Here is a 24,773-nt window from a genome sequence, read left to right on the forward strand (position 1 = left end):
TTTGCTACTTATCTGAATAGTGCTGTATTGAAAGGGACCAGGAATTAGTGCTATCGTAACAACAAGCACTGTTAAAAGTGGCATAGGACATTTGTCAGCCAGCGGGAAAATAGTGTCCTTGGCAGTGTGTGTGCATAAACAATACGGGAAAGGCAGGAAAAGAGGCAATGCATGTTTTGACGTGCTACAGCTCACAGACCCATGTGAGTTTAAAGAATCTCAGAATACTGCAGTGATCTTTGCCACGCAAACATCACAGAAAACATCAAAGATTTATTTAGGTCACAAGGACATTTGCGACCAGTAAGAACGATAGACTAGCTGTGGGAATTAAAGCCTACGGCAGAAATTGGAGGCTGTAGTGTGAAGTTTGCTTCTGCATGAGTATATTGCTCCCTGGAAGCGCTCATTAGTGGGCTTTCCCACTAATTCAAGAGGTGTCACGGCAGCAGGCTTTGACACAGCCACTCAGATTTACTTTGGGGACCTGGTTCGATCTGCTTGCCCTCATAGTTTTCCCAAACGTCAGAGCGCCCGTGTGCTTTTGGGAAAGGCTGGAAAGAGAGGTGTTTCACCAAACGAGCTGTTTTTCTCCCAGGGGCTGTTCGGGTGGCTTGAATGACGTGCTCCCATGTATCCAAAGTCTTCACATGCGGTGTGCATGGAAACATTTTTTTCTGTGGGGAGGAAAAGCATGCCCCTCGATCCCGGTTTTACCTAGACGGACCTGCACTTAGCTACCAAGGGACCTCGAGAGATCAAGGGATTCATGCATGCGTGTAGGAGGAGAGAGCTAGGTTTGGATAGCCTAAAGCCTTGGGATCCCCTCCCGAAAAATGTGTGGCCCAGTGGAAATACGCTATTTCTCCTACCGCGTCCCCTCGAAATGGCTCCGCGAGAAGGAAAGGATTTCGTTTTGCTCGCTGCTCTCCCCTGAAGCGTATGTAAGGGGGAAGGGGGAGAGCAGACGTGCAGATCGCGCGGCGTTATGTATGCTCGGGCAACAATAAACCGCCGCCGAGCGAAACAGGGAGCCGCTGTCCGCCCGCTCCCGCCGCGGGAGGCACGCCCCGCACCCTCCCGGAGGCAGCGCGCCGACCCGCACCTCCCGCCGCGGAGATGCCCCCGGCCGCGCCCCGCACCGGCCCCGCGCTGCCTCTCGCCCCGCCGGGAGCGGTCAGGGTGCGGCGGGGAACGGTGGCGGGCGGCTAATGGCGCTGAGCGGCGGCGGGGAGGAGGGGGCTACGAGGGGCGGCCCGCGCCCCACCGCGCCGGGACCGTCGTGCGGCGGAGCGGGGGCTGCGGCTGCCCGAGCATCCCCGAGCGCCGTCCCCGCCGACGCCTTACCCACGGTGCGGGATCCGATGCAGCCCATCACTCCGGCGGGTCTCCGGGAAGAGGCGGCAGTCTCGGCGGCGAGGAGGCGGAGGACGAAGGCAGCGGGGAGAGGCCGGTGTCTTCAGCGGGCAGCGCCGGGCTGGCCCAGCCGGGACCGGCGCGGGGTCATGGCCAGGTACGAGCTCGGGCTGCCCCCGGCGCGGAGACGCGGGCCGGGGGATCCCGCGGGCCGGCGGCGCGGCGCCGATTGGCTGCCGGCCTCCGCGGCCCGGGGAGGCAGGGCCGGGCCGGGCCGCGCCGTCCGCCCCCGGGGAGCGCGGGAGAGGGGCGGAGGCGGGGGCCTGGCCGGCCGGAGGCGGGCGCCGCGCGGCCTCTCCCGCCCGCCGGGACGGCGCAGGTGAGCGGCAGGCGGGCGGTGCTGCCGCACTGGCGGACGGCGAGCAGGTGGGGCCGGGGGCGGAGGGGAGCGTCCCCGGAAGGAGAAGCGAGGGGCACGGGGATGCTGGAGATGGAGGCGGCAGCACGGGCGGGCTGGAGGGCGGCGATTCGCGCTGGTTTCCCGGTAACTACACTTGCAAACTTGATTCAATTAAAGGCAGCCCCCCTAGCGGCGGCGGCGGACGGGTCCCCCGGGAGGGGTTTGGCTCGCTCGCAGCTCTCGCTGCCGGAGAGCCGCCGAGGGCGATGGCGGGGGTCCCCGGCCTGATCTGCTCCTGCCAGAGATGCGGCCGCCCGGAGCGCGCCCATGTGCGGGTGCAGACTGCAGCGCTGCCCTCTGCCCGTCTCTCTGCGGAGAGGTGAAAGGAGCGAGCTCAGCCCCGTAGAGGATCGCCGCCTGGGGCCTTTCCCGTGCCTCCCTGCTGGCATGGTGGTAAGGAAGGATCTCCAGGGGCAGATGCTACGTCTGCCCCCTTCGCGGCTCAAATTCTTCCTCGCCTGATGGCAACAGGCGAGTCGTCCTGGTCCACTTCCCCGGCACCTCCGGCTGTCCTCAGTTTGCACCTTCCACTCCTCGTGTTGGGAGGTGCTCGTGGTTTCTCCCTGTTGCTTTCTGCTTCCTTCGTCCTCGAATCCTATCCGATCTTGCCAGCTTCCTTCCACCAACCTCGATTACTAACAGACTGAATTTTGCTGATCCCAAATGAGTTACTTCGTTCTCAGCCTTGGGCCTGGATAATTCATTTTTGTTTATGTTCAAGGCAGCCAAGCAGTCTTTATTAACAGCAGAAATAGGGAACATGTAAGTTCATTCTCCCATACATGGCTTATGCTGAGCCTACGGAAAGGTTTAAAATAAATAAATAAATAAACAGGAAAAGGCTTCACATAAGGAGAACATGTTTTGCCTGAGCCTCTGTGGGTAGAGAAGGACTCTGCCTACATAGGCAGCTTCCAAAGTAAAAGCTACACAGGAAAGACACATGCAGCAAAAAAGTGGCAATGTCTGAATACTAGTAGCTGTTACATCTTTTCCCCTTCTCGATGGTACTGAAGATCAGGTAAGTATGGTGAACATAACACTCCTGAAGTATAAGAGATCCCAGTCTCCTGTCTGGGCTCCCGAGGCCACCAAGAGCCTGCACGGGTGCTATAATGTTCTTCACATCACATTCTGTCTCCACAGAGGATGAAATTTCTCCACAGTGTTTTTTTTCTCCTTCCTCCATGTATTTCCAAACCTGTCAGCTTTCATGCCTTTTTTTTTTTTTTTGAATGACTCAATATTTTCCTGATGTGTCTGAACTCTTGAAACCTAAGTTTTAAAAATGCTGGGAAACCGTAGATCTTGTGGAACTTTGTGTTCAACAAGGGGTGTTCAACTTCTCTGAAGAGCTGATCCATATTGACTTCCAGGTCTACATGCAAGGACAAGGGAAACAAAAGCAAATCGAAATGGGAAAAGTGGTATTTTAAGACACAAGGCCTGTCTTAGATAAATGTTTTGTAAGCTAGCAACTGCCCAGACAGCTGTTGCACATGGATTGATCAGGACAGCTGTCCTGAGGAGGCTTACCAAAACCCCACCAAACAGCTTTTGCATCTTATCCTTGCATAGAGAAGATGTATTACTAATACAGCTGTGGGCGATTTCTTAAGTCTTTCTCCTGTTTCATGTTTCAATTTTAATCCCCTTCTCTCCACCCACAGTCTAAAACTGTTATTCTGTGAACCTCCTTTCTGATCTCAGGGAGATCTTTGGACTGGCTCCTTTTCAGTGGTGGCCTCCTTATTCTATTTCCCGGTCTTGACACTTTACCTTGTCTATCACTTTGTCTCAAGCTCAGCGTCATACCCTGGGTCCTTGCAGCTGTGGATTTGGCTTTCCTTTCATTAAGCTACAATAAAATCTGCATCGGTCTGTTCTGACTTCTGCCTCAGGGTATGATTCCACAGATAGGTGAGCAACTCCTAGCACTTACTGTGCCTGAAAATCAGCTTTCCAGTTCTTGATGGTTTTGTTTTCTGCTGCTTTAGTGACATGATAGTTTACACAGGGATCTGGCAAGTGATAATGCTACTGTAAGGCAAGTGTCAGGCAAGCAGAGCAGAGAAAGAACTGGCAAAGTGGAGGACTTCTTGCTTCCAAGGATGGCGAATGTCCGCTATTCCCACTGAATTATACCAAAGTGTCTATTCATTCACTGCATAAAACTACTGGCCTGCCTCATGGCTGTCTGACATGTCCTGATGCCACAGACTTTTTTTTATTTGGAATCAATATAACTTAGCTGTGGAAGTACTACTGCCTGTCAGCACCCAAGCATCCACCGCCATGCTTTATCTGCCATCTTATATATAGTCAGTTTAATCAAAGGATAGTATCTTTATCTTTTGGTTCTTACTCTTGCATTTATTCATTACAGACCTTATGTATATAAATCTACTTTAAATAGTAAAATTCATTCTCATGTGAAGCTGCGAAAACTTTGCTAGGCTGTCAGTAGTTCCGGCACAGCTGCTTGGCTCTTCCATAGAGTAGGTTCTATGTGAGCTTATCAGAGAACAATTTCTTGTTTTTAATAAGCCAATATCTAACTTGTTTTCCTAAATTCTCTTGAAGTGCAATTCTTATCTTATTTGCGTAAGAGGAGTTTACATTCTGAAAAAATACAGCAGCATCTCAGGTATCAGATATAGCTCAGTTTGTTAAATACTGACTTCTAACATGCTCATATACTGTGCGTAAGAGACATCTCCACTCTTCTGACTTTTGATTCAAACAAAGATTGTGTCAAAATGGCCACCAGCAAGATTCTCTTTTTTCTATCAAATGAAGCAAGATGAAATTCTAGATTCAAGCCATTTCTGTTAATGTCCTGTGATGTCTTTCCTGTACAAGGCATATTTTATGAATATTATCATGTAGGAGGAAAGCAAAAGGACTGAATCTCTGAACTAAAACAAAGCATAAACAGAGTAAAGCTGAACTTCCCCCTGCAGTTTCTGTCTTTGCTCTTCCCGAGCTGCTGCTGCAAGGGCCAGGAAGTAAATGACTAAAAAAAAAGGGTTTTTTTTTTCTTTGAAATACACTTTCTGTCAGGTTCTGAACATCTTTTTTAAGCACTGCACATACTTTCTTAGATAATTAGGTTATAATTCCATGTGGAAAGTGTGTACAAAATATGTTTTGTGTAGTGGTGATTTAAATGCTGATCTGAAAGATCTTGGTAAATGTAAGTGTTCACAAAGGTGCAATGATCAGTGGTGTAAATTCTAGCTGGAGGCCAGTAATGAGCAAAGTACTGCAGGGGTCAATACAGAGTCCAGTCCTGTTGAACATTTTCATTAATGATCTGGATTATGGAGCAGAGTATGCTCTCAGCAAATTTGCAGCTCCCACAAAACTGGGAGGAGTGGCTGATACAACAGAGGGTTGTGCTGCCATCCAGAGGGACTTCAAGAGGCTGGAGAAATGGGCTGGCAGGAACCTCATGAAATTCAACAAGAAGAAATGTGCAGTTCAGCACCTGGGAAGAAACAGCCTCAAGCTCCAGGACACACTGGGGGCCACCTAGTTGGAAAGCAGTTATGCAGAAGAAGACCACTAGGGGAGTCCTGGTGGTGAGCAAGTTAACATGAGTGAGTAATGTGCCCTTGCCATTAAGAACAATATTCTTGTCTACATGAGGCAAAATATTGCCAGCAGGTCAAAGAAGATGACCCTACCTGGAGTACTGTATCCAGTTCTGTGCTCCTCAGTACAAGATAGACATGGACATGCTGGAGAGAGTCCAACAAAAGGTCACAAAGATGATGAAAGGGACTTGAGCATGTCTTACATGACAAAAGACAGAGTTGGGACTGTCCAACCTGGAAAAGAGAAGGATCAGGGGGATCTCATCAACATGTCTACTAAATACCTGAAGGGAGGGTGCGCAGAGGACACAGCCAGGCGCTTTTCAGTGTTTTCCAGTGCCAGGACATGAGGCAGTGGGCACAAACTGGAACATAGGAGGTTCCTTCAGAACACCAGGAAGCACTTCTGTGCTGTGCAGGTGATGGAGCACTGGCACAAGTGCCAGTGCCTAGAGAGGCTGTGGAGCCTCCTCCTTGGAGATCTCCAGAAGCCACCTGGATGTGGCCCTGGGCACCCAGAGGGCCCTGCCAACATCAGCCATTCCGTGATTCAGTGAGGCATGGACAGATTCTTTACCACAGCCAGGTATTTGGGAGGGACTGAGCAACAGGAAACAGCCATTGACAACTTCCTACATGATCTTTATGATGGATGTAATTATGTGCCCCCTTATTTCTTGTAGAGTTGTAGGCCTCTCCCTCCACATGCCATTTTAAGAGAAGCATGCTGGGCAACACAAAAGAAGGGCATGGCTGTATTCCAGCTGTCATGGGCCATAGGTCTCCGCCCTGAGGAGTTTTTGTTTGCAGAGCAGATCTCAAGGACTGCTCTAACTTATTCCAGCCCGGCCAAGAATGCTGCTGGTGGAAGGGCAACATAACCCTCCCTTGACCTTTTCTTCCTCAATTTCTGCACCTTTGCCATGAATGCAACTAAGAAATTGACAGACCTATAGTAAAAAAAAAAAAAAAAAAGTGTGTGTGTTCCTAGGTGAGCAGTGTTGTTTCAGGGTTGAATGCCAGATTGATCTGTACGGTTGGCAAGTGACAGGGGCCATTCATCAGCTTCTTCCCCCTACCCCTCCACTCAGGCAGAGGTCTGAACAGGAGAGGGTAGGAAGATGTGCTTGAGGAAAGCTCTGCCCAGCAAAGGGATTGATAATAGTGCAGAACAAAGCAGTTTCAGAAAAAGATCTAATTTTTAACAGCTTGTTCCAAATCCACACTGTAGCACTTCCATCATAACCCTGAAGACAGACTTATGCTGTAAATTGTTAATTAATTTTTATTTGCTTTTTAAGACATGCCTGTTATGCATTGATTACCTTTTCTTTAAGCTAATGATTAATTGTACTATTAAACCTAATTTTCCCTATGTTCCCTGTAGCTCTGTATATATATAATATAAAAATCTTGTAAATTAAAAATACTGGAGCAAATTCTTCCTGAGAAATACCGCTTATCAAATACAAAGCTATTGTCACTTTTTCATACTTGCTTAATAAGTGTATTCATTTCAGTAATTATCAGGGATGGTGATTATGTTACAATAAATAATGTGTCCCATGTCTTCTGCCTTAACTCCGATTTAAAGCTGTGCAAATACAAAAAATTACCCATATAAATCGTGCAACTGAATGTTCCACTTTTAACTAAACATTGCTAACTCCAAAATAATTTAAAATATCATCCTTCTCTCTATCATTCATCCTAACATTAATTCCCATCCCCAAAGATCTCATTGGCATCCACATCTGTCTACCCATTAAAGGCTCTGAAAAATGACTGTTCACTTTGCTTTCCTTCTTTGACCTTTTTTTTTTTTTAAATCCTTACTTAAAATCCCATGGCATGACCAATTTATATCACAGAAAGATATGGACAAACTTCATACATTGCTTCTTGCAAGATGTGTTTTCAGCTGTGGAAAATAAGCAGAGGCCTACTAACTTCGTAAGTAGGAGATGTTTACAAAAATAATGTCTGTGTCAGATCTATAGAGGCAGGAATCACCCTCTGGGGACTGTTGCTCCAATACACTTCTCTGCTGGCCTTCTGCCACTGGCAGTATGGATTCCCCAGTAAATGCTTCTTCTGGCAGAGATCTCTGTAATTGCTTCACAAAAGTAATGGAGTAGATAGCACAAGAGTTAATTCTACATCAAGCTGTATTAGCTACTGATAGGATTTTCAAGTGGACTGAAAAGGAAATGAGATAACAAAATGACTCATACCATACTTTCTTGCTTGGAGATCCTTCCTTCAGTGCAGGAGACAAAAGCTTTCTACGAGGTTCAAAGAATGAAAAAGGAAGTACCAGCCGGGTTCAGCTTCTGAAAGGGTGTAACATATCTGACATAAATGGACGGCTGGCTCCTTTCAAGCTGGGAAAATATTTGAAGCTGTGTGCATGAACTGAAGTTAAGAAGGGACAATAGGTGGAGGTACTGACATAGGATATATTTGCATTACGTATCGCAATATAGGCTCATGCTTACCTATATACGCCTCCAAGCAAATGTGATCTTGTTCTGCCCATACTAAAAGCCACAAAAAAATATATATAAGTTCAGTAGAATTAAGCAATCCACCCTCTCAATGGAGTATTTATCAAAAATTCCTCTTAGTGCTCAATAGTATTTTCTCCTACGTTGCTGAAGAAAAGTAATGGTGGCACTAAAAGATTATTTTCCCCTTTCTGCTGCGTGGTGAGTTCTCAAAATGGTCTATGCTGCCAAAGTAGAGACACAAACTTTGGATATCCTGGAATAATCTATTGGAAACTGAACATTGATTGAGTGTCCCAGGAAGGACAATAAGGGAAAGAAAATAAAAAGAGGAGGAAAAAAAAAAAAGGAAATTTCAGGAATGGGAGTTCACCATTTGGAGTTAACAGGTTGCTCACCATCAGGTGGCTAGTACCAAGAAGCAAGGTCTGAGGAAATAGCTTTGGAGGGTCAGAGCAGGTACATGGTATGCACTAAGAAATTGCCAGTGACATAAACTTGAGGTGTTTATCAGGGTGCAAATGTCTTTGATGCAGTATGAGTCTTATTTGACTTTTTAAAAAACATTTACTTCATTCTCTACTGAATGTCTCATTCCCAAACAGTGAAACATACAGCAGCTACTTCTCATAAATGTCAGTTGAATCTGTACTAGTGGTGTTGCTCAAACTGCATTTTTAAAAATAATCTGCAAGCAGTAAATGTGCTTTTTAAATTCCCAGTGTTATGTAAAAAGGCATGGTATTTTTAGCTTTACAAAATATCAGTTGTCATCTTCTCACTCTGTCCCTGTGGTATATTAAAGATGGGGAACTAGGAGCTCTCAGAATGTGTAGGTATTAACTCTTAACAAGGAAGGGATTTTCTGCAATATGGTTATGCAAGTCTTAATAAAAACATACAAAAATATACAAAGTCACAACAAAGGAGATACTTCTTATTTTAAAATCTAGTATTTCTGTCTTCACTACCAAATTGTGATGTCTGGAATAACAATAGTCTTACAATATCCAGAAGCAAAATATCAACCAGAACTGTTCACTCATGCTGACAGAATGACCCTCACCTTTAAAAAATTCTCCAGAAAATAGTCTCTGACATATAACACTGAGCACACAGCTGCTGTGAGTAAGCACTGGCACATCAACATTGACTAAAACTGGTTTTGGAATCAAGTCAGGCCTACTGCTGTTTTTAGGAGGAGATCTGAATAAATCTACCTGCTTTGCTATGCCATACTCCATATGAGATCTTAAAGGATCTAGAATGCTTGCCTTTGTGCTGATTTGGGGGTGACCTCTCGTTTCCCATCTGTGTTTCAAGTCTCCTGAGGTCTAATGTTCTCACCTGCTGACAAGCTCTTTAATAAAGCACATGTGGCCCATATATTGCTTCTTGCTGTGTTCTCTACTGAAATTTGAGGAACGGGCTCTTCTCAGCTATAGAAGAGCCTGGTGAAACCATTTGCTGATATCTATGTATGTAGATATATATCAGATGTATACTATCTGATGCTTCCTGTGGGGAGGCATCCCCTACCAGAAGCAGACCAGGAAAGGAGAGCATCCTGTTTACCACCTCACCTTAGAGTATATGGACTCATACATATCAGCACTGGGCAAAGGCCCTGTGATTTCCATAGACAGAAAAGTGCAGGAAAGACAATAGCCACCATTCTGGGCAGCATTATGTCCAGCAACTGATAACCCTTCCACTTCTCATAAATATCAAGAAGTGCTGCATTTAGAACAATGTGACCTTAGCCAGTGCTAAAGAGGGCTTCCTTTAACAATGCTGTGTCTTTATGCTGGCAGACAATAATACGCTATTTTTTCTTAATCCTGGTTGATTCTGTGGCTGACCAGCAGCTGCAATTGGGTGGTGTTGCCATGAATCACTAGTGTTTTAATGCCTACAAGTAGTTCCTGTGGTGGCTTGTCATTATCCAGCATCTTTAATCTTCAGCCAACTCCTGACCATACTTTAAGATAGTTAAGCAGTTTGAAATAGAAACAAGACACCTATTGATTCGATACATGTGTTTTATTCACAGTATAGTACTGTGATCAGCCATCATGATGTTTCAAAAAGCTTCTCCGTTCTCACATTTTCAAATGTAGTAGGCCCATCCTCATACAGTAAGACTCTGGAACAAAAGGTGCAGTTGATGCAGAAGTATTTCTTCTGCATTTGGGGGGACATTAGCTTTTCACTGTTCCCATAGAATGTTGCTCTTCCTTTCTGTCTCCCCAAAGTTTCAGTTGGTTTCAATCTGCAGCAAGAGCATTTATCATACTTTCATGTTTACTACTACTTCTTCATTTTACTGTCAGCGAGAAGAAAGAGTTGAAACAATTGTAGATGAGAAAAATTATGGTCTCATGGTCTCTCAGATAATTTATTGATATGTTTAGGAAAGTGGAATTCTTAAGACACTGGGCAACAAGTATGTAACTTGAAACTTCATTCCACTGTTGGAGATGTATGGATTTGGAGAACAGCAATTTTTGAGTAAAGAGCAGACACGAATGGAGGCCCTAGGACTCTAGTAAAAATCAGCACAAGAACAAAGCAGAGAGGAGGCAGCATAATGTTGTCTTCTCATCAGCATATGCTGAAAGACTAAATGAATTCTGAGACCAAGAGAATTGTTTTAGCCTCAGTACCAAGCCAGGAACCTGAAAATACATAATATGGAAGAGTAAAAAAACTTCTATGGTTTATTGTCCCTCTATACTTGACCGCAATCTAAACTCATCAATTTAAATTTAGGCTTTTGGCACACAAGCTCTGATATCTGTCTGCAATGATATCAAGTTTGGGAAGTTAGAGCCAATGAAAAGCATCAACTAGACCAAAACTTTGTCCATGTTCTTCAAAGCATTATCCCTCTCAGAACTAATCAGTGCCCTGTACCCTTTTCTGTCCTGTTAGTCAAGAAGACTAATTTGCAGTGTGTAGTCTCACCCCTATGGAATGCCTCCTTTTGAAATTTATGAAGGGATGGATATAGTATTTTTTATATATGTTAAAATTCGGATCTCTGTGGAGATTTTCTCTTCCTTGAGTCAGAAAAAAAGATGCAGCCATTTTACTACACTGGAGAAAGTAAGCTATCCCAGTGTGTTCTGCTTTGCTTCCCAAAGCAAGTGGACAAGTGGAGCCGAGAGAGCTCCATCCCTTTCAAAGTCTTACATCTGAGAATGCTGTGGCTATGTCATCATGCATTGCCTGTAATTGTTTGGATATCATATGTGGCTTTTGCACTGTTTTACATTTACTGCACCCTTGTACAAATCCATAATCTTTGCTGTACTACTTCATAAACCTGTTTTCGATACGAGCATCTACTTTCTTTTATCAAATCTCATTTTTGTTTTATATTATTAAACTAGAGGCTTAATGACCACCTTGGTGGGATGCAGTTTTGGGGAGCATGGACATAAAGGCCAAACAAACAGGAAACAAAAGGATTATTGCTAGTAGGACCAAGCAGTTTTTTGAATGAGGTTGAACACTATGTATCAAGATGTTGGGAAGAAACCCCATGTCTTCCTGGGTGAGAGGCCCAGGAGAGGCAACCGACTGGGAGAACTAAATGCGTAAATATCACATTTATTTCCTTTGGCAGCAGTAAGTCCAATACTGTTTCTGGAACATTAGTCACACTGCAAAAAGCAGTTTGACAGTGGTTTCCTCATAATCAGAAGCACTTAGCAGCCTGATGAGATTCTCTCAACATCACTTTGCCTACCTACAAAGTTCTGGCAATGGTGGCCTGTTGCTGCTGTTATCCTATTCCCCACAGTCAGTGGCTCTCATGCAGCGCTTGACCACTTGGTTAGATAAAGAATGAACTTAGCATACCTCTTCAGTAACACCTGTCACACCTTTACATTTTCAACCTATTGAAAATCATAGCTTTAAGGTCACTATCTCCAATAAATTACCACTTGCCAGACTCCCAGCTACTGGACAGACAGTGGCACTATTGCAAAGCCCTGCTAATTATCCTGGCAACCCTGGGAAACAGTCAAAGATTTTTGTCTGGTTTGTAATCATCCTGTTATTTATACTGGCAGTAAATTAGCTTCCAAACATGCTGGTGACAAGTACTAGCTCCATACCTCTTGCTTCTGGAAAGCAAGGTCTTAAGGAGGCTGCACCACATCAAAGCTACTCTCAGATTGTGTTTTACTGTGCAGTTTGTAGATAGCATTTAGCCTATTTGTTTCTGGAAGCAGACTACTGGACTATATGCCTATACTGTCTATTTTGTTTATCACTTTTCTCCAGAGCCCTGTTTCCTTAATCATCTACAGTCCATATGTACTAGGTTTTGCTAAGACACCAATCTGGATTGAAACAATTACTTATTTTTGTGAGGCTCGAAAGGGAGAATACTTTGCTTCAGTACCCACTCCCTACAGATAATGCAAGTGTGGACTATATCAGACTTCATTCTTCTTCATGACTAGAACAATTTTCTTATATATCCTTAGGGTACTCACCAACTCAATGTGTTCTCATGCCATGCCACGAAAAGAGAAAGCTAGCAGTCTCCAAAGGCCAATCCTCTTTACTTGGCTCCCTCAGTTCATACATGTGAAAATAATGGCACTCAGGTAGAGATGGTGACCAGGATCCTGCTCCACGATAATATTACTGAGACTGTAATAGACAGACAAATAGACAGACTGTAAGAGACAGTACCTCTGTAGCACTGAGCTGCACCCATTACTGTGGCGAAGCCACCACAGAACTTCTCCTGTTGTATGACATAGGAGGTTCAGTATGACCTAAGGGAGCTGAGAACCTGGTTTTGTCTCTCATTTGTGCCATGCCTACAAGACTACACAATGTAACAAAGAGAAGAAAGGAGACTTCTACTATGAGAGCTCAGCATTTAGGATGGAAAGAAGCTTGTACCACACACAGGAAGAGTAGGCTCCTTAATTAGCAGACTGACACCTCTGTTTCTTTGACAGTTAGTTCTGACAAGCACTGTTTGCACAAAACAACCAAATATATCACAATTTTTCTTGCTGGTGGCAAGGAGTAGGGCATCAGGCTGTGGAAATTGCAAGGGTATAGCTGCTTTCCAAGCAGAACAGATTCTGGCAGACATCCATATCCAGCCACATCCATGCGCATGTCACAATTACTCATCTGTGTATCAGCTGCATCCCACTATCTTCTGTAGGCCTTGTCTGACTGGTTGAGGTTTTTCAGAGTCACAGAACAGCTCATTCTCCACTACAGGTAAGAGATACCCACTGAGCCAGCCTGTTTGCTCCTCAGATACCAGGTCCTGCAGCAGTGAGCAGGTGTGGGAGAGCAGTGTGAGACAGAGGATATGTGCCTGTAAGCAAGCCCCAGAAGCCATGGCAATGCAGGTCTGCTGCCCTGTCAAGAAGGGGAGAGGCAGCTATTCATCAGGAAATCTTGGGGTGAGGAGACAAGGAAACAGAAGTGAGACTGATAACTTATCTGGGAGCTGAACCTCTGCCCTATTTCTGTCCAAGAAAGACCTGCCAGCCTCGCTACAAATGTTGCTTCTCTCCAAAATAGATGCCAGGCATCTGCTCCCCTGGCCACTAAGATGGCATGTGACACACTGGTACGCCCATGGTCATACCACAGAGATGCCTCGCTCCCTCTTACTTGTATATCTGCATTGCCTCACAAAAGCAGTTCCTGCCAGAGCAAGAGGATTTTGTTGCTGTTCTTTACAAGTTATAGCCTTTTCTAATGCTTTAATCAGGGACATTAATTCTTTTTGTGTGATTAGAACGGCCTTTTGAAGTATGTACGTATGTGTGTATAACGCAATACTTTTATAAATTAATTTGAAGATGTAAAATTAATCACAGCATGGCTGAAGCTGGCAGGGCCCTCAGGGTCCATCTGGCCCAACCCCTGCTCCAGCAGGGACACCCGCAGCAGGGTGCCCAGGCCCACGTCCAGGTGACTTCTGGAGATCTCTGAGGAGGAGACCCCACAGCCTCTGTGCTCAACCTGTGCCAGTGCTCCATCACCCGCGCAGCACAGAAGTGCTTCCTGATGTTCAGAGGGAACCTCCTGTGTCCAAGTTAGTGCCCATTGCCTCGTGTCCTGGCGCTGGGCAACACTGAAAAGAGCCTGGCTGTGTCTTCTGCACACCCTCCCTTCAGGTATTTATATACGTTGGTAAGATCCCCCAGTCCTCCTCTTTTCCAGGCTCCAGCTCTCTGCCTCTCCTTGCAGGAGAGGTGCTCCAGGCCCTTAATCATCTAGGTGGCCCTACACTGGATTCAATTTCCAATCGGTCCATATCTGTCTTATCCTGAGGAGCCCAAAAATGTACACAGCACTCCAGGTGCAGCCTAACCATCACTGACCAGAGGGGAGGGATCACCTCTCTTGACCTGCTGGTGATATTTTGCTTAATGCAGCCAAGAGTACTGTTAGCCTTTTTAGCGGGAAGGGCACACTGTTGGCTTATGTTCATTTGGTGTCCACCCAGATTCCCAGGCCCTTTTCTGCAAAAGGGCATCCCCCAGCAAGTACTGGTGCTATGAGTTGTTTCTCCCCAGGTGCAGGACTCAGCACTTCTCGTTGCTGAATTCCATGAGATTCTTGTCAACCCATTTCTCCAGCCTGTTGAGGTCCCTCTGGATGGCAGCATGGCATTCTGGTGAAATCAGCCATTCCCTTCAGTTTAATGTCCTCTGTGAATTTATTGCAGGTGCATGACGATCATCCAGATCACCAATGAAGATGTTAAAAGGACTAGATCCAGTATTGACCCATGTGGTACTCTGCTCATTACTGGCCTCTAACTAGACTTTGTGCCTGTGACCACTGCCCTATGGGCCCAGTTATTCAGCCAGTTTTCAAATCCATTTCACTGTCTGCTCATCCATCCCAAACTTCAACAGGTTTTCTATGAGGATGTTATGGGGGCAGTGTTAATTACACTTCTCAGAGATCACTGAAGTTCTCCATAGCTGTTGAATGAGCCCCTTCTTTGGGACAGACAATTTGCTTTGCATAGCAGACTCAGTTTTGAAGGGAAGCAGCAGAGATGCACTATCTATCTGTCCTGGGCAGTTTGTTGTTTAGGGACTTCTCCAGAAGAATTCATGACCTTTGCAAATAACTCTGCAAATTCCTGACTGCGTGCCAGTTTCACAGATGCCGGAGGATGATCAGGCTCATAAAGACTGCAGGCTCTGCAGTCTTCAAGTGTACCTCTCTGTATTTGACTCTTTGGCACCCAGCTGCCAACACGCATCCCAGAAGGAGAATGAGGCACTCCAACCTGAAACTGTCAGGACAGTGAGGCCCGGCAAGTGCCTCTTCCCCTTCCACAGACCGAGGCATCCTGCTTCAGCAGGACAGTGATACCTGTATGGTGGTAGTAGTTTAACTGATCCAATGCCAAGGTAGATGTCAGCCTTCATCAGATCTAAGCCTTTACATGAAGAATTGTCATGCACTGCACAGGAGGGAGTGAGTCAGGAGCATGCTAAGAGAGTCCTGTGCTGTGAGAGCACAATGGATCCCCCAAGAGCTCTTACCAGGATGCATTACTTGCAGCAGCCTGTATGCAAGCAGCCAGCCTGCTGTAGGTGACCCTGCCCTTGGCAGCGTGGGCCTAACGTCATCTGTACCTCTTGGCCTGGGGACAAAATTGGACCCATTATTTATTCTCAATTTTTCTGTTCCCACAGACAGCATTTAAATCAGAAAACGTATACAGGTTAAGCTGATAAGTAGCAGCTTAGAATAAATTTTTAAAAATGCAGTTAGACTAAACAGAAGCTGCATGATTAAAGAAGTAACAGATGCAAGACAGGTATGAGTCAGGACTTTTCATCGGTTAGGAAAACATGGACTTTTAAGTAGCACTAATAATGGTTGACTAATTCACACTGAGATAAAATGGCACTACTGGACCTGTTAATGTAGATGAAAATTACACAGATTAAGATATTTTACATTATTAACATAGTTAATGCATTCTGTCCAGCATCCAAATTGCTTTCCTCTGTCCTTTAGCTTACTGTTAATACTAAGATCTGCAGCTACCTAGAACCCTTTTGAATTTAGATAAGATTTTCTGCCCCAAAAGTTTAATTCCCTATTGGTGATCTTGGAAAGAATCCTTTTTGCGCTCAAGAACTTATGTTTTCTTATCTTATTTCTATTTTACAGCCACCTAATCACTGCCAGCACACTCCTAATTTCAGTGCAGTACATGAATTTGCCACATCACTTCTGTATTGCATTCATCTTTACTTACTCACTGTATTATTCAACTCGATTGCCCGTAAGGATTCTTTGTCTCCATGAAAACTTAGTCTCTCTGAGGTGGATTCATTGAATTTCAGGAATTTCTAAGCTTAGGTTTGACAGCCAGCATTGGGCCTTGCTTCATTTCACAGATCCCAAAGAAGCACCCAGCCAGAACTGCATAGTCTAAATCCCTCCATCATCTGCTTTGTAGTCAGCTGTCATTCCACCCTACATCTGTGGAACAGTAGCTTTCACACCACGGTATACTCCAAAATACCAGATCACTGTTTCCACAGCATGGGACAGCCAAAGAGATTCAAGCAGAGGACTACTGCTTATTCCAGAAAACACAAGAAGGTCAAGCCCATGTCCTCTGGCACAACAAGCCAAGTATACCTGCTGATCCATACCTGTTCCCAGGCAGCTAAACTCTTATTCAGGAATAATATTTTGCTTCCAGTAAGGAGATTGACTGCCATTGTGTGCATCTCAAAGTACTAATTTGAGTTTGCAGCAGAAAAATGTCTGCTCCTCCAAGCAAACGACTGCATGAAGGAAGGTTATTAGCACAAAGAGATTATTACATTTTTAATCCACAAAATCAGATTAAAGTTTTTCTCTATGTATTCTGGTATACTCTGATTTGAGAACTCATCTTTCACATCTCCAACCTGCTAAACAATTATGTGTTTCATATCTGTTTTTCCACTGTGAGAAGTTAACATAAAACACCTAAGATGACCTGCTTTTTTTTATTTTCATTTTTCTTGAGCTGCTCTCATGAGGTTTTAGCATCACCACATTGGTGAGAAAATCAAAAGTACAAGCATCTGGATTTATGTGGATGTAACCAGAAATGATGAGAGGGTAGAATTTTTTCATATTCTCTCAGCACTTTTTAAATCTCAATCTGAGACGTTCTTTGTTTTCTTTGGAGTCAGGGCTAGCAGAGGGAACAATGGTATAGTGCTCTGAGGTCAAGCTGATTGTGTGAGGTGCACTGCCATGTACCAGAACTTGGTTACTTTTTAGTTCTACACTGACATCTTTCCCTGAACAAAAGGGAAAAGGATTGTCAGCAATAGAAAAATGACAGTGTTAGAAGACCTGGCACAGCACAAACCTTTCTTAAACTATACAATTATTTTGTGGATTAATTACAGTAGTTAATGAAATGACTTGTATAGAAAAGTGGTGTTATAATAATATTAGCGCTTATATGAGAATTATATATCCTTGAGCATTGAACAGCTGTAGGTCAACAGTTCAGCAGCTGCAGTTATGGAAGCAGTGAGATGCTATGATAGACATATGGGCAGACAGATTGCTATAGGTGACATTTCTAATTGTGTTAGACTGAAAAACCTCACAGAGTGCCAATTTTTTCCAGCTGTATCAGCTGGTTAAATAAAATGCATTACTTCTTCGTGCCAACCCCGCTTATAAAATTAAAGGTTTGTTTACACTGGATTTCTTAAGCCTTGTTGAACCTCTCTGTGCAGCTCTCTAACGTGAGTATTTTGCAGTAATGTACACTGGGAATCTAATTGGCACGGCTCATGGCTCGCTCAGCCACCTGCAAGTGAATTACCAGTGCCAGAAGGTACCTTTGCCGGTAGGTGTCTAAGAAGCAGAAAAGCTCCAGATCTCATAAGCATCACCAAATGCAGTAATTCTAATTGTAGGGGCATTAACCCCAATGTGAAGGCTGAATGCTGACGACAAGGTATAATGATGGCACAAAGCATAAGGAACACTGTCTTCATTGACACTCCTCTTTCCCAAGAGGCTTAGAGGCAAGGAGAATTGAAGAAGATCGTGGTTGAAAACTACACACGCTGCTGCGCTGGGCGAGGTATCGAGCAGGACCGAACCCCTGCCAATGCTGGGCCAAAACCAAATCCGATGTGCAGCACACACCATCCAACAAGGCAATTCAAGCAGCCGGTCTTTGATATAAAAGTTTAGTATGCGCCTCGCAGGCAGCGCAAGAAGATCAAACTCCACTTCTGCACTGAAGAATCATGGGATGCGCGCTTTAATTTCTGGAAGACGGGGGCAGCGCCTCAGCAGAGCCGCAGGATTTCTCCCTCGGCTTCGGCCCGGCGCCGGGCAGCGCCAGCAGCAGCACCTCTGGCACTGAGGGAGGGAGGGTGGAAACTGCAGGGCGGAGCGGGGCTCGGGGAAGATGGGATGGAGCCGGCCCGGTCCGCGGGCCCTAGCAGGGCGGCAGGAGAGGGGTACGGTAGCCCGGAAGAACGCTGCTTGATCGCGATCGCCGACAGAAAAACCCCCGAGAACCCCACTTCGTGAGGCCGGGGGCGGGGAGCACACCAGATGTCAGCCCGGGGCTCCCGCCGCAGCCCGAGCCAGCCCGTCCCCCTCGGGCGCTCCGTCCCCCCTTACCTCATTGCTACATTCCCCAGCGAGTGAGCTCAGCTGTTCGCACAGCCTCTCTCCTTTTATGGTCAAACAACTTTGCCTGGGCGAGGCTTTTCCGAGAGTTGGTCGGAAGCGCCGGGACTCAGCAGCTCCCCCCTTCATTTCTGCTGCCTCTGCTGGCAGGCACGCCGAGGCAGCCCGAGGCCCCGGTCCGGCAGCCCCGCCGGCTCTCGCCCCGAGGCGGTGGTTCCCCTTCCCGCCCCCCCCGAGGTGAGTCTCTCGGCGCGGTGAGGGGCTCTTGGTCGGCGCGGTGTGTCTGGCTGGGGAATGCTGTCCTCTTGGCGCTGCCGGGCGGCGGCTGCCTTGGGCCGGGCGAGCTGCCTGCCCTGTGGAAACGCCTCCTGGACTGAAGGGCTCCTTTAGGTCACGATTTATCTATTTGCTCGTGTGGGTGGGGATGCCCTTCTGCCGGAGAGCGGCTCCGTTCTGAGAGTGCGAATGCAGTGGCTTTTCCCCGCTGCTGGTGCAATGGAGTCGGCTGGAGCGGAGGGAGAGGGAGGAGGGGGTGTTGCCGGCCCTCGGTCGGGACAAGCTCTCTTTTGTGTGGGCATGGATGAGCGAGACACCTTGGGAGTCTTTCGCCAGATGTGCTCGAGAGAAGGATCTGGGACGCTTTGTGCATGAAATTTGTTTAATAGATGAGCTTCAGTCTCTTTGGGAGTGCCTTGAGAAAGTGATGGCGCAACTGCTTGTAAATTCGTAGAGTTTCCTAACGTTTTAAATATGTTTGCATAGCTTTTTGGAGTTCTTTTCCCTCTGCACAGGGAGGAGGAGGCAAGGCCAGCATATGTGGAAAAAGCTCGTAGCTCCGAGCGCCCCTTCCCCCATCCTGCTTTTCTGCAGGCTCTGCCTTGTGGCTTGCAGAGCTGGTAGGACTTTGCACTGTGAAAATTTGCAGTTTGGGGGCAGGTGGCGAGAACTTTCTGGAATCATCCTGTATGGGAAGGTGAAAATAAGCATAACTCCTACATCTTGTTTGCTTTATGGTCCATGGTTTTTTGGGTTTTTTTTTTTTGTTTTTTTTTTGTTTTTTGCTATGGCTATCACTCTGCTACCCCCCTTCAGCTGGAAGGAAGTTGGCAAATAGGGGAAGTACAGATGCAGTGTGTCAGACTGCAGTGCTGGAACAGCTTTTACTGCGTGCCCCAAAACAAACTGCTTTCTACCAGCTGAGATGGCAAATGGCATTCTTCTCTCTCCCTCTATGTGTTCCTTCTCTTTACACTGCCTCAGGAAAGGAGCTTGGCTCCTGGAAGCTGTCTTGGGGCCAGAGAACTCAGAGCCGTGTGGATGTCTAACAGGTGGCAGATCTATCACAGGGCCTTGCCTGCTGAGGGAGGTGCTGCTTGATCCTCCTGTTCCTTGCTCTCTGCTAAACAGTGCATGAGGCAACTAAGTATTCTCCCTGCATCCTTTGGGGATGTCCTTCTTCACAGGTCCACCTGAGTCATCTAATTGCTGTTATCAGCAGGCAGAAAACCTCTCACCTCAGGGACACATGAGGATTTGAGATTAGATCTGCTGGCCTGACACTCCCCCTTCCGATTGCTTTTACAAACAGTGCCACAGGACTTGTGTTCCTGATAGGGTTCAGATGGTACTGACACTAGTGTGGGGCTGGGGTGATGCAGCAAGGCCAGCCTTCCTCAACCTGTCTGGTCTTTGTGGGGGCAGACAGATAAACAGAAGTGAGGATGAGCAGGGGCAGCTGCTGGATGTAGACAGCTCTGAACAGAAAGGGCCTTAAATGTGACATTGCATACTGGGAAATGGGCTGCTTTGGGTTCAGGGAGATAGCAGCTGCTGGTAGTGATGCCAGCACATTTTATGAAGTGGAGGATGTCTCAGTGCTGGCTGACCTCAGTATGGACAGCGATTAGAAATTACTCTCTGACTGTGGTATTCCTGTCATAAGAGTCTATTCTGGTAGGACTGCAGCAGGAGGCTGATTACACCGTAACAGAACAGTGGAGTGCAAGACAGTCTAAGCGCCTCCATCAGCAAAAGCCTCTAAAAAAATGCTTGGAGGTCTCTTAACAAATTCAGTAGCTCTGCAGAAGTTGTAGGCTAGGTAGAGTTGATCAGTCCCTTCTGACCTACGGACTCGCAGCAGCGTGAGGGATCAGCGACAGACCTTGCTAATTGCTTTTCTGCCTTGGCCCTTTTCCATGCAGGACCATATGGGGCATGCTCTGCTCAGCTCTTTGTCTGCTGCTCGCTGTTTTTTGAAGAGCCTAAAGCTGTTTGTCAAGGTGTCTGCAACTCGTCAGCCCTGTGCAAAGGAAAAAAAGTGCAGAAGCATAGACTTACTGTTTGTCTATGTTATCGTGTGTTTGTAAGCTGTTACAAGGTCCATGTTACCAGGAAGAACTGAACCATGGCAGCGTGTAGAACTGAGCACGCAGCTCTCAGCAGCAGCCATGGGTGAATTAGTGGTGGGTGGAAGTTGATGACACCAAGGCTGTCCTAGCAGCTATCGCTGAAAGCTGTCTGCAAGCAGAGTGGAGGGGCACTGGTCTGAAATGCGAGCATAGAGCCCTGGGCTGGCAGCAGTGCTGCTGGGCTGGGGTGTTAGGACTGTAGGCGTGCCAGGGTTGCAACAAAGCATCTGGCTTTGTGGAGATTTCTAGTGCAGATAAGATTTCTGGCCTGAATTCCAGGGCTGAAGGAATGCTGGAAATGTGGCCCTCGGGCTCCTGAAACCGCTGGCTTGGTGGGGCTAGCCTGTGCTTATTTAGGTTTGGTGACAGAAAGGAGGCAGAGCAGAGGGGCTCTCATGGCTGCGTGTAGCAGTGCTCGCACTGCTCTCAGACCTCAGCTGAGTTATTTGGGCATCCCACAGGCAGACCAGGCCCTGCGTGTGGCAGGGCTGCAGCTGCACTGCCTGCTGCAGTGTGTGTGACCTGAGCTCTGGCCCCAAATCTGAGGGAAGCTGGTGTCGGATGGCCCCAGAAATGCTGCCCTGAACCCTTGGAACTGCTTCCTGGTGGAGGCGGAGCAGGCGGCTGGCGCAGCCAGTGAGGGTCAGGGGATGCTCCTTCACCGGCAGTGACAGGAGGAGGGAGAAAGCAGAGGGCTCTGCCAGGGAATGTGACACCCAGAACCCCTCACCTGACCCGTTGTTCTTGCCTCTGCCTGCACACAAGGGTCTGGAGGTAAAGTGGGTGGGGTGGGAAATGCAGGGGTGTGCTGGGGACTAAGGGGGCGTTACTGGGGGTGTCACAGGCCGAGGACAAGAGGAAACAGATGACGTTATCGGGTAAGTGGGGCAGAGGAAATGCTGTTTCCAGTCATGGAAGAGGGAGTCTGGGGGGTCTCTGTGCTGGGTGAAGATGCTTGCTGTGGTCACCGGCTCCTTTACTTCCTGCATTGTGTGTGGAGGGGTCTCTAGCAGCAGGGAGCTTAGTTTTCCCTGTGGCAGCGTGTGGCTGACAAGGAACCCCTTTGTGGTCAACACTGTGCTGAGCTGAGCTAAGGAAGTGTGCTGGCTCGTTCGAGCTGCCTGTAGTTGCTGTTCCTCCTCCTTCCTGTGCTGATTCTGGAAGTGTTCTGTGCTCTGCTTAGGCCCCTCACCCTCTGCCCAGACACAAGCTCCTGTACCTCTCCATTATATGTACTTTTCTATTAATTCCCACTCTGGCCCAAGGCTGACTTCGTATTGCTTTCTCTTCTCTTCTGCCAGGAGCCAAAAAGATGGCTTCTCCAGGTACCCCAGGGACCCGTATGACAACCACAGTCAGTATCAACATTTCCACACCGTCCTTTTACAACCCACAGAAGAAGTTTGCACCTGTGGTTGCCCCTAAACCCAAGGTGAATCCCTTCAAGGCTGGGGGTGCATCGGAGTCATCGCTGCCACAGCCTTCTGGAGCTGGTGCCCAGCGTGCCCAGATAGGGAGAGTGGGAGAGATTCCACTAGCTTCCATGTCTGTGATGGCAGAAGGTAGGTGAAGAGTGGTGTGGCAGATGTGGATATGCTTTTCAGTTCTCAGAGTGTGAGGTCTGTAACTGGGTGAAATATGAGAATCACTGCAAATGAAGTATACTCTTGCTGTAGATGCTTGCAAGTTTCAGAGTAAGATAAAGGGATTGTGAAGTGATCTCAAAATATGTGGCATCTCATTTAGGAAAGGAGTCAGGAAGGCAATCCTGCATTGCACTTAGATTTTAGTAAAGCTGGAGGAATGTGGTGTTTTTTCATGATATTCCCTGTGTGTATAATTGTGTAACTGCAGTAGTATTCTTGCCAGCATGTCTAAGAGCAAGTATGTTGCATGAACGTTCATCCTGGTGGCGATGAATCATGCTGTTCTCTTTCTTACCAGTTCATCTTACCTTGAGTTGGTTGTCTCCAATTATAGAGACCCTTCTTGTGGACTCTGCAATTGCAATCTTTGTTGCTAGAGATGAGAAAGTAGAAATAATTGCATGGAAAAAAAAAGCTAACAAAAACAGGAAATGAGACTTGTATAACTGAGTTTTATGCTTTCTGCTAGTGGTTTGGGTTGAGTGTGTTTTCCTGTGTAAAGTGACTCTTGCTTTAGTGTGTGGCTTTCTTTTTTTTTCATTTTTTTCTCCATTTTTTTCTTATGGGTGTGGTTTTTTTGTTTTTTTGTTTTTGTTTTTGTTTCTGGTGGTTGGTGGTTTTTCTTCTAAGGAGCAGAAGGTTCCTGGTTGTGTACTTCCCCTCATTGGAATTTATCAGCCATGGGGTCACCAGAAATTCCACTAGGGACCTGTTGCTTGTGCTTGATGCTACAAGTTACTCCTAAGATGATTTCAGGGTGCATCTCACCCAGGACTGATGCGTTTAAATAATAATGTCTGTTTTACTTTTTTTTCCCTTTCACTGTCTAGCATAGACTCTGTAATACTGTTGTTTCCTGTACTAATCCAGTGGGCAGCTGATCTAATGGTAGGAAGGCTGATCCTGCACTCAGAAGCAAATGACTAAACCATTTTTTCCATTTCATGAGTCACAGTGGCCTTAGGGTGTCGGTGCCTCTGTCTTGTAGAATTGCACCACCTAACTGGTGACCTTTTGCTTATATGTTGTTGGCTGGAATCTTGAGTCTGTCATCCAAGGTCTTATCCTAGTTCTTACGCTTTTCTGCTGAAGTTGTGTGGATTAGGAGTGTGTGTGCGTAGGTTGCATCAAACTGACAGAAATATATTAGCTCAACTACAAAAGCAAACAAATGGATGTTAAAAATTGTTTTTCAGAGTATAGTAACGAGAGAGTTGGGTGTTACTTGTTCCACTTGTCCACTTCTTTCCCTGTAAAGCTTCTTTTGGAGGAACTAACTTGACAGAGATAAGCAAAACTGTTTGGCTTAAGCTGCCATGTGGGTAAGGGCTGCTAGCAAAGCTGTACTAGCAAGACAGATGAATGACTGAAACTCAGTTTTGACTCAGTCAAGAGGGGTATGCATCTGATTTGATTCTTCCCTGCTGCATCTCTTTGATCATGCTCTCCCTTTCCGGTACACTCCCCAAAGGAACAATAGTATAACGTATAGCCATAGCAATTGGTTTCTCTGTTTGAAATGACAGGATGGCTAAGTTGATATCAGTGTAGTAATGCTATATTTAATATTGGTCAATCTATAAAGTCGGTGTAGCAACTTTGCAGGAAACTTTTTGTATTTGTGCAAGTAATTCCTAAAGCAGGCTTTTAGTGCATCTGTTAGAAACACTGTGACAGCAGAGCAGGGTTTTGCTGCTGCCTTATTCTTTGTCTTTTAAATAAACTGAAAAGCAAGCTCATGCAAACTTGATCCCAAACTGTAATTTCCAAGAAAAAATACCGGCCTTGTATTATCTTTTTTTTTTTTTTTTAATTCCCCAAAAGCAGAACAAGAAGACTTGGAAGAGATACTGCATACCAGTGCAGTTTATGTATTCCACTGGCTAATAAGATTTCAGCTTTCCTTTTTTAAAACATTCAGTATCGTCTCCTTTAGATTACAGATGAGAAATTCTAATAAAGCTTGTAGAAAACAGCTACATGTAAAGATTAGACAACTTGATAACTGCTGTTGAAGTAATATGCGGAGCGTCAGGAGTAAGAAACTTGATCTTCCAGCCTGCTGCTGGTTGGGACTAACTGGAAAGAGGAGTGGGTGTTTA

At 46.2% G+C, this 24,773-nt stretch overlaps 2 protein-coding genes and 1 long non-coding RNA gene across 7 annotated transcripts in view; 1 reads left to right on the forward strand and 2 right to left on the reverse strand.

Moving 5' to 3' along the window:
- FAM131B (family with sequence similarity 131 member B) overlaps positions 1-1,518 on the reverse strand; it is a 45,340-nt gene extending 43,822 nt beyond the window's left edge. For all 4 annotated transcript variants that reach the window (XR_002438246.1, XR_002438248.1, XR_002438249.1 and 1 more), the window contains exon 1: positions 1,348-1,518. Coding sequence is in view for 1 of the 4 variants with exons in the window: in XM_021395596.1 (XP_021251271.1) it covers positions 1,348-1,375 (28 nt within the window). In the remaining 3 variants the exon portion in view is untranslated. The remainder of the gene's footprint in view (positions 1-1,347) is intronic.
- The window catches only part of ZYX (zyxin), a 29,173-nt gene continuing 5,764 nt past the window's right edge, over positions 1,365-24,773 (forward strand). Inside the window, 3 exon segments of the mRNA XM_021395589.1 lie at positions 1,365-1,450; positions 1,452-1,513; positions 22,327-22,587. Of these exon segments, the coding sequence (XP_021251264.1) occupies positions 1,365-1,450; positions 1,452-1,513; positions 22,327-22,587 (409 nt within the window).
- On the reverse strand, positions 3,017-21,799 carry LOC110398195. 2 transcript variants are annotated; one of them, XR_002438258.1, is made up of 5 exons: positions 18,609-21,799; positions 12,434-12,593; positions 7,914-7,955; positions 7,650-7,799; positions 3,017-5,649 (listed from the first exon to the last, which is right to left on the reverse strand). It is a non-coding gene; the product is annotated as an uncharacterized LOC110398195 (long non-coding RNA). The 2 variants fall into 2 exon arrangements; XR_002438257.1 differs by lacking the exons at positions 3,017-5,649; positions 7,650-7,799; positions 7,914-7,955 and adding an exon at positions 9,951-10,068.

The sequence above is a fragment of the Numida meleagris genome, chromosome 1 (assembly GCF_002078875.1).
Source record: "Numida meleagris isolate 19003 breed g44 Domestic line chromosome 1, NumMel1.0, whole genome shotgun sequence".
NCBI lineage: Eukaryota > Metazoa > Chordata > Aves > Galliformes > Numididae > Numida > Numida meleagris.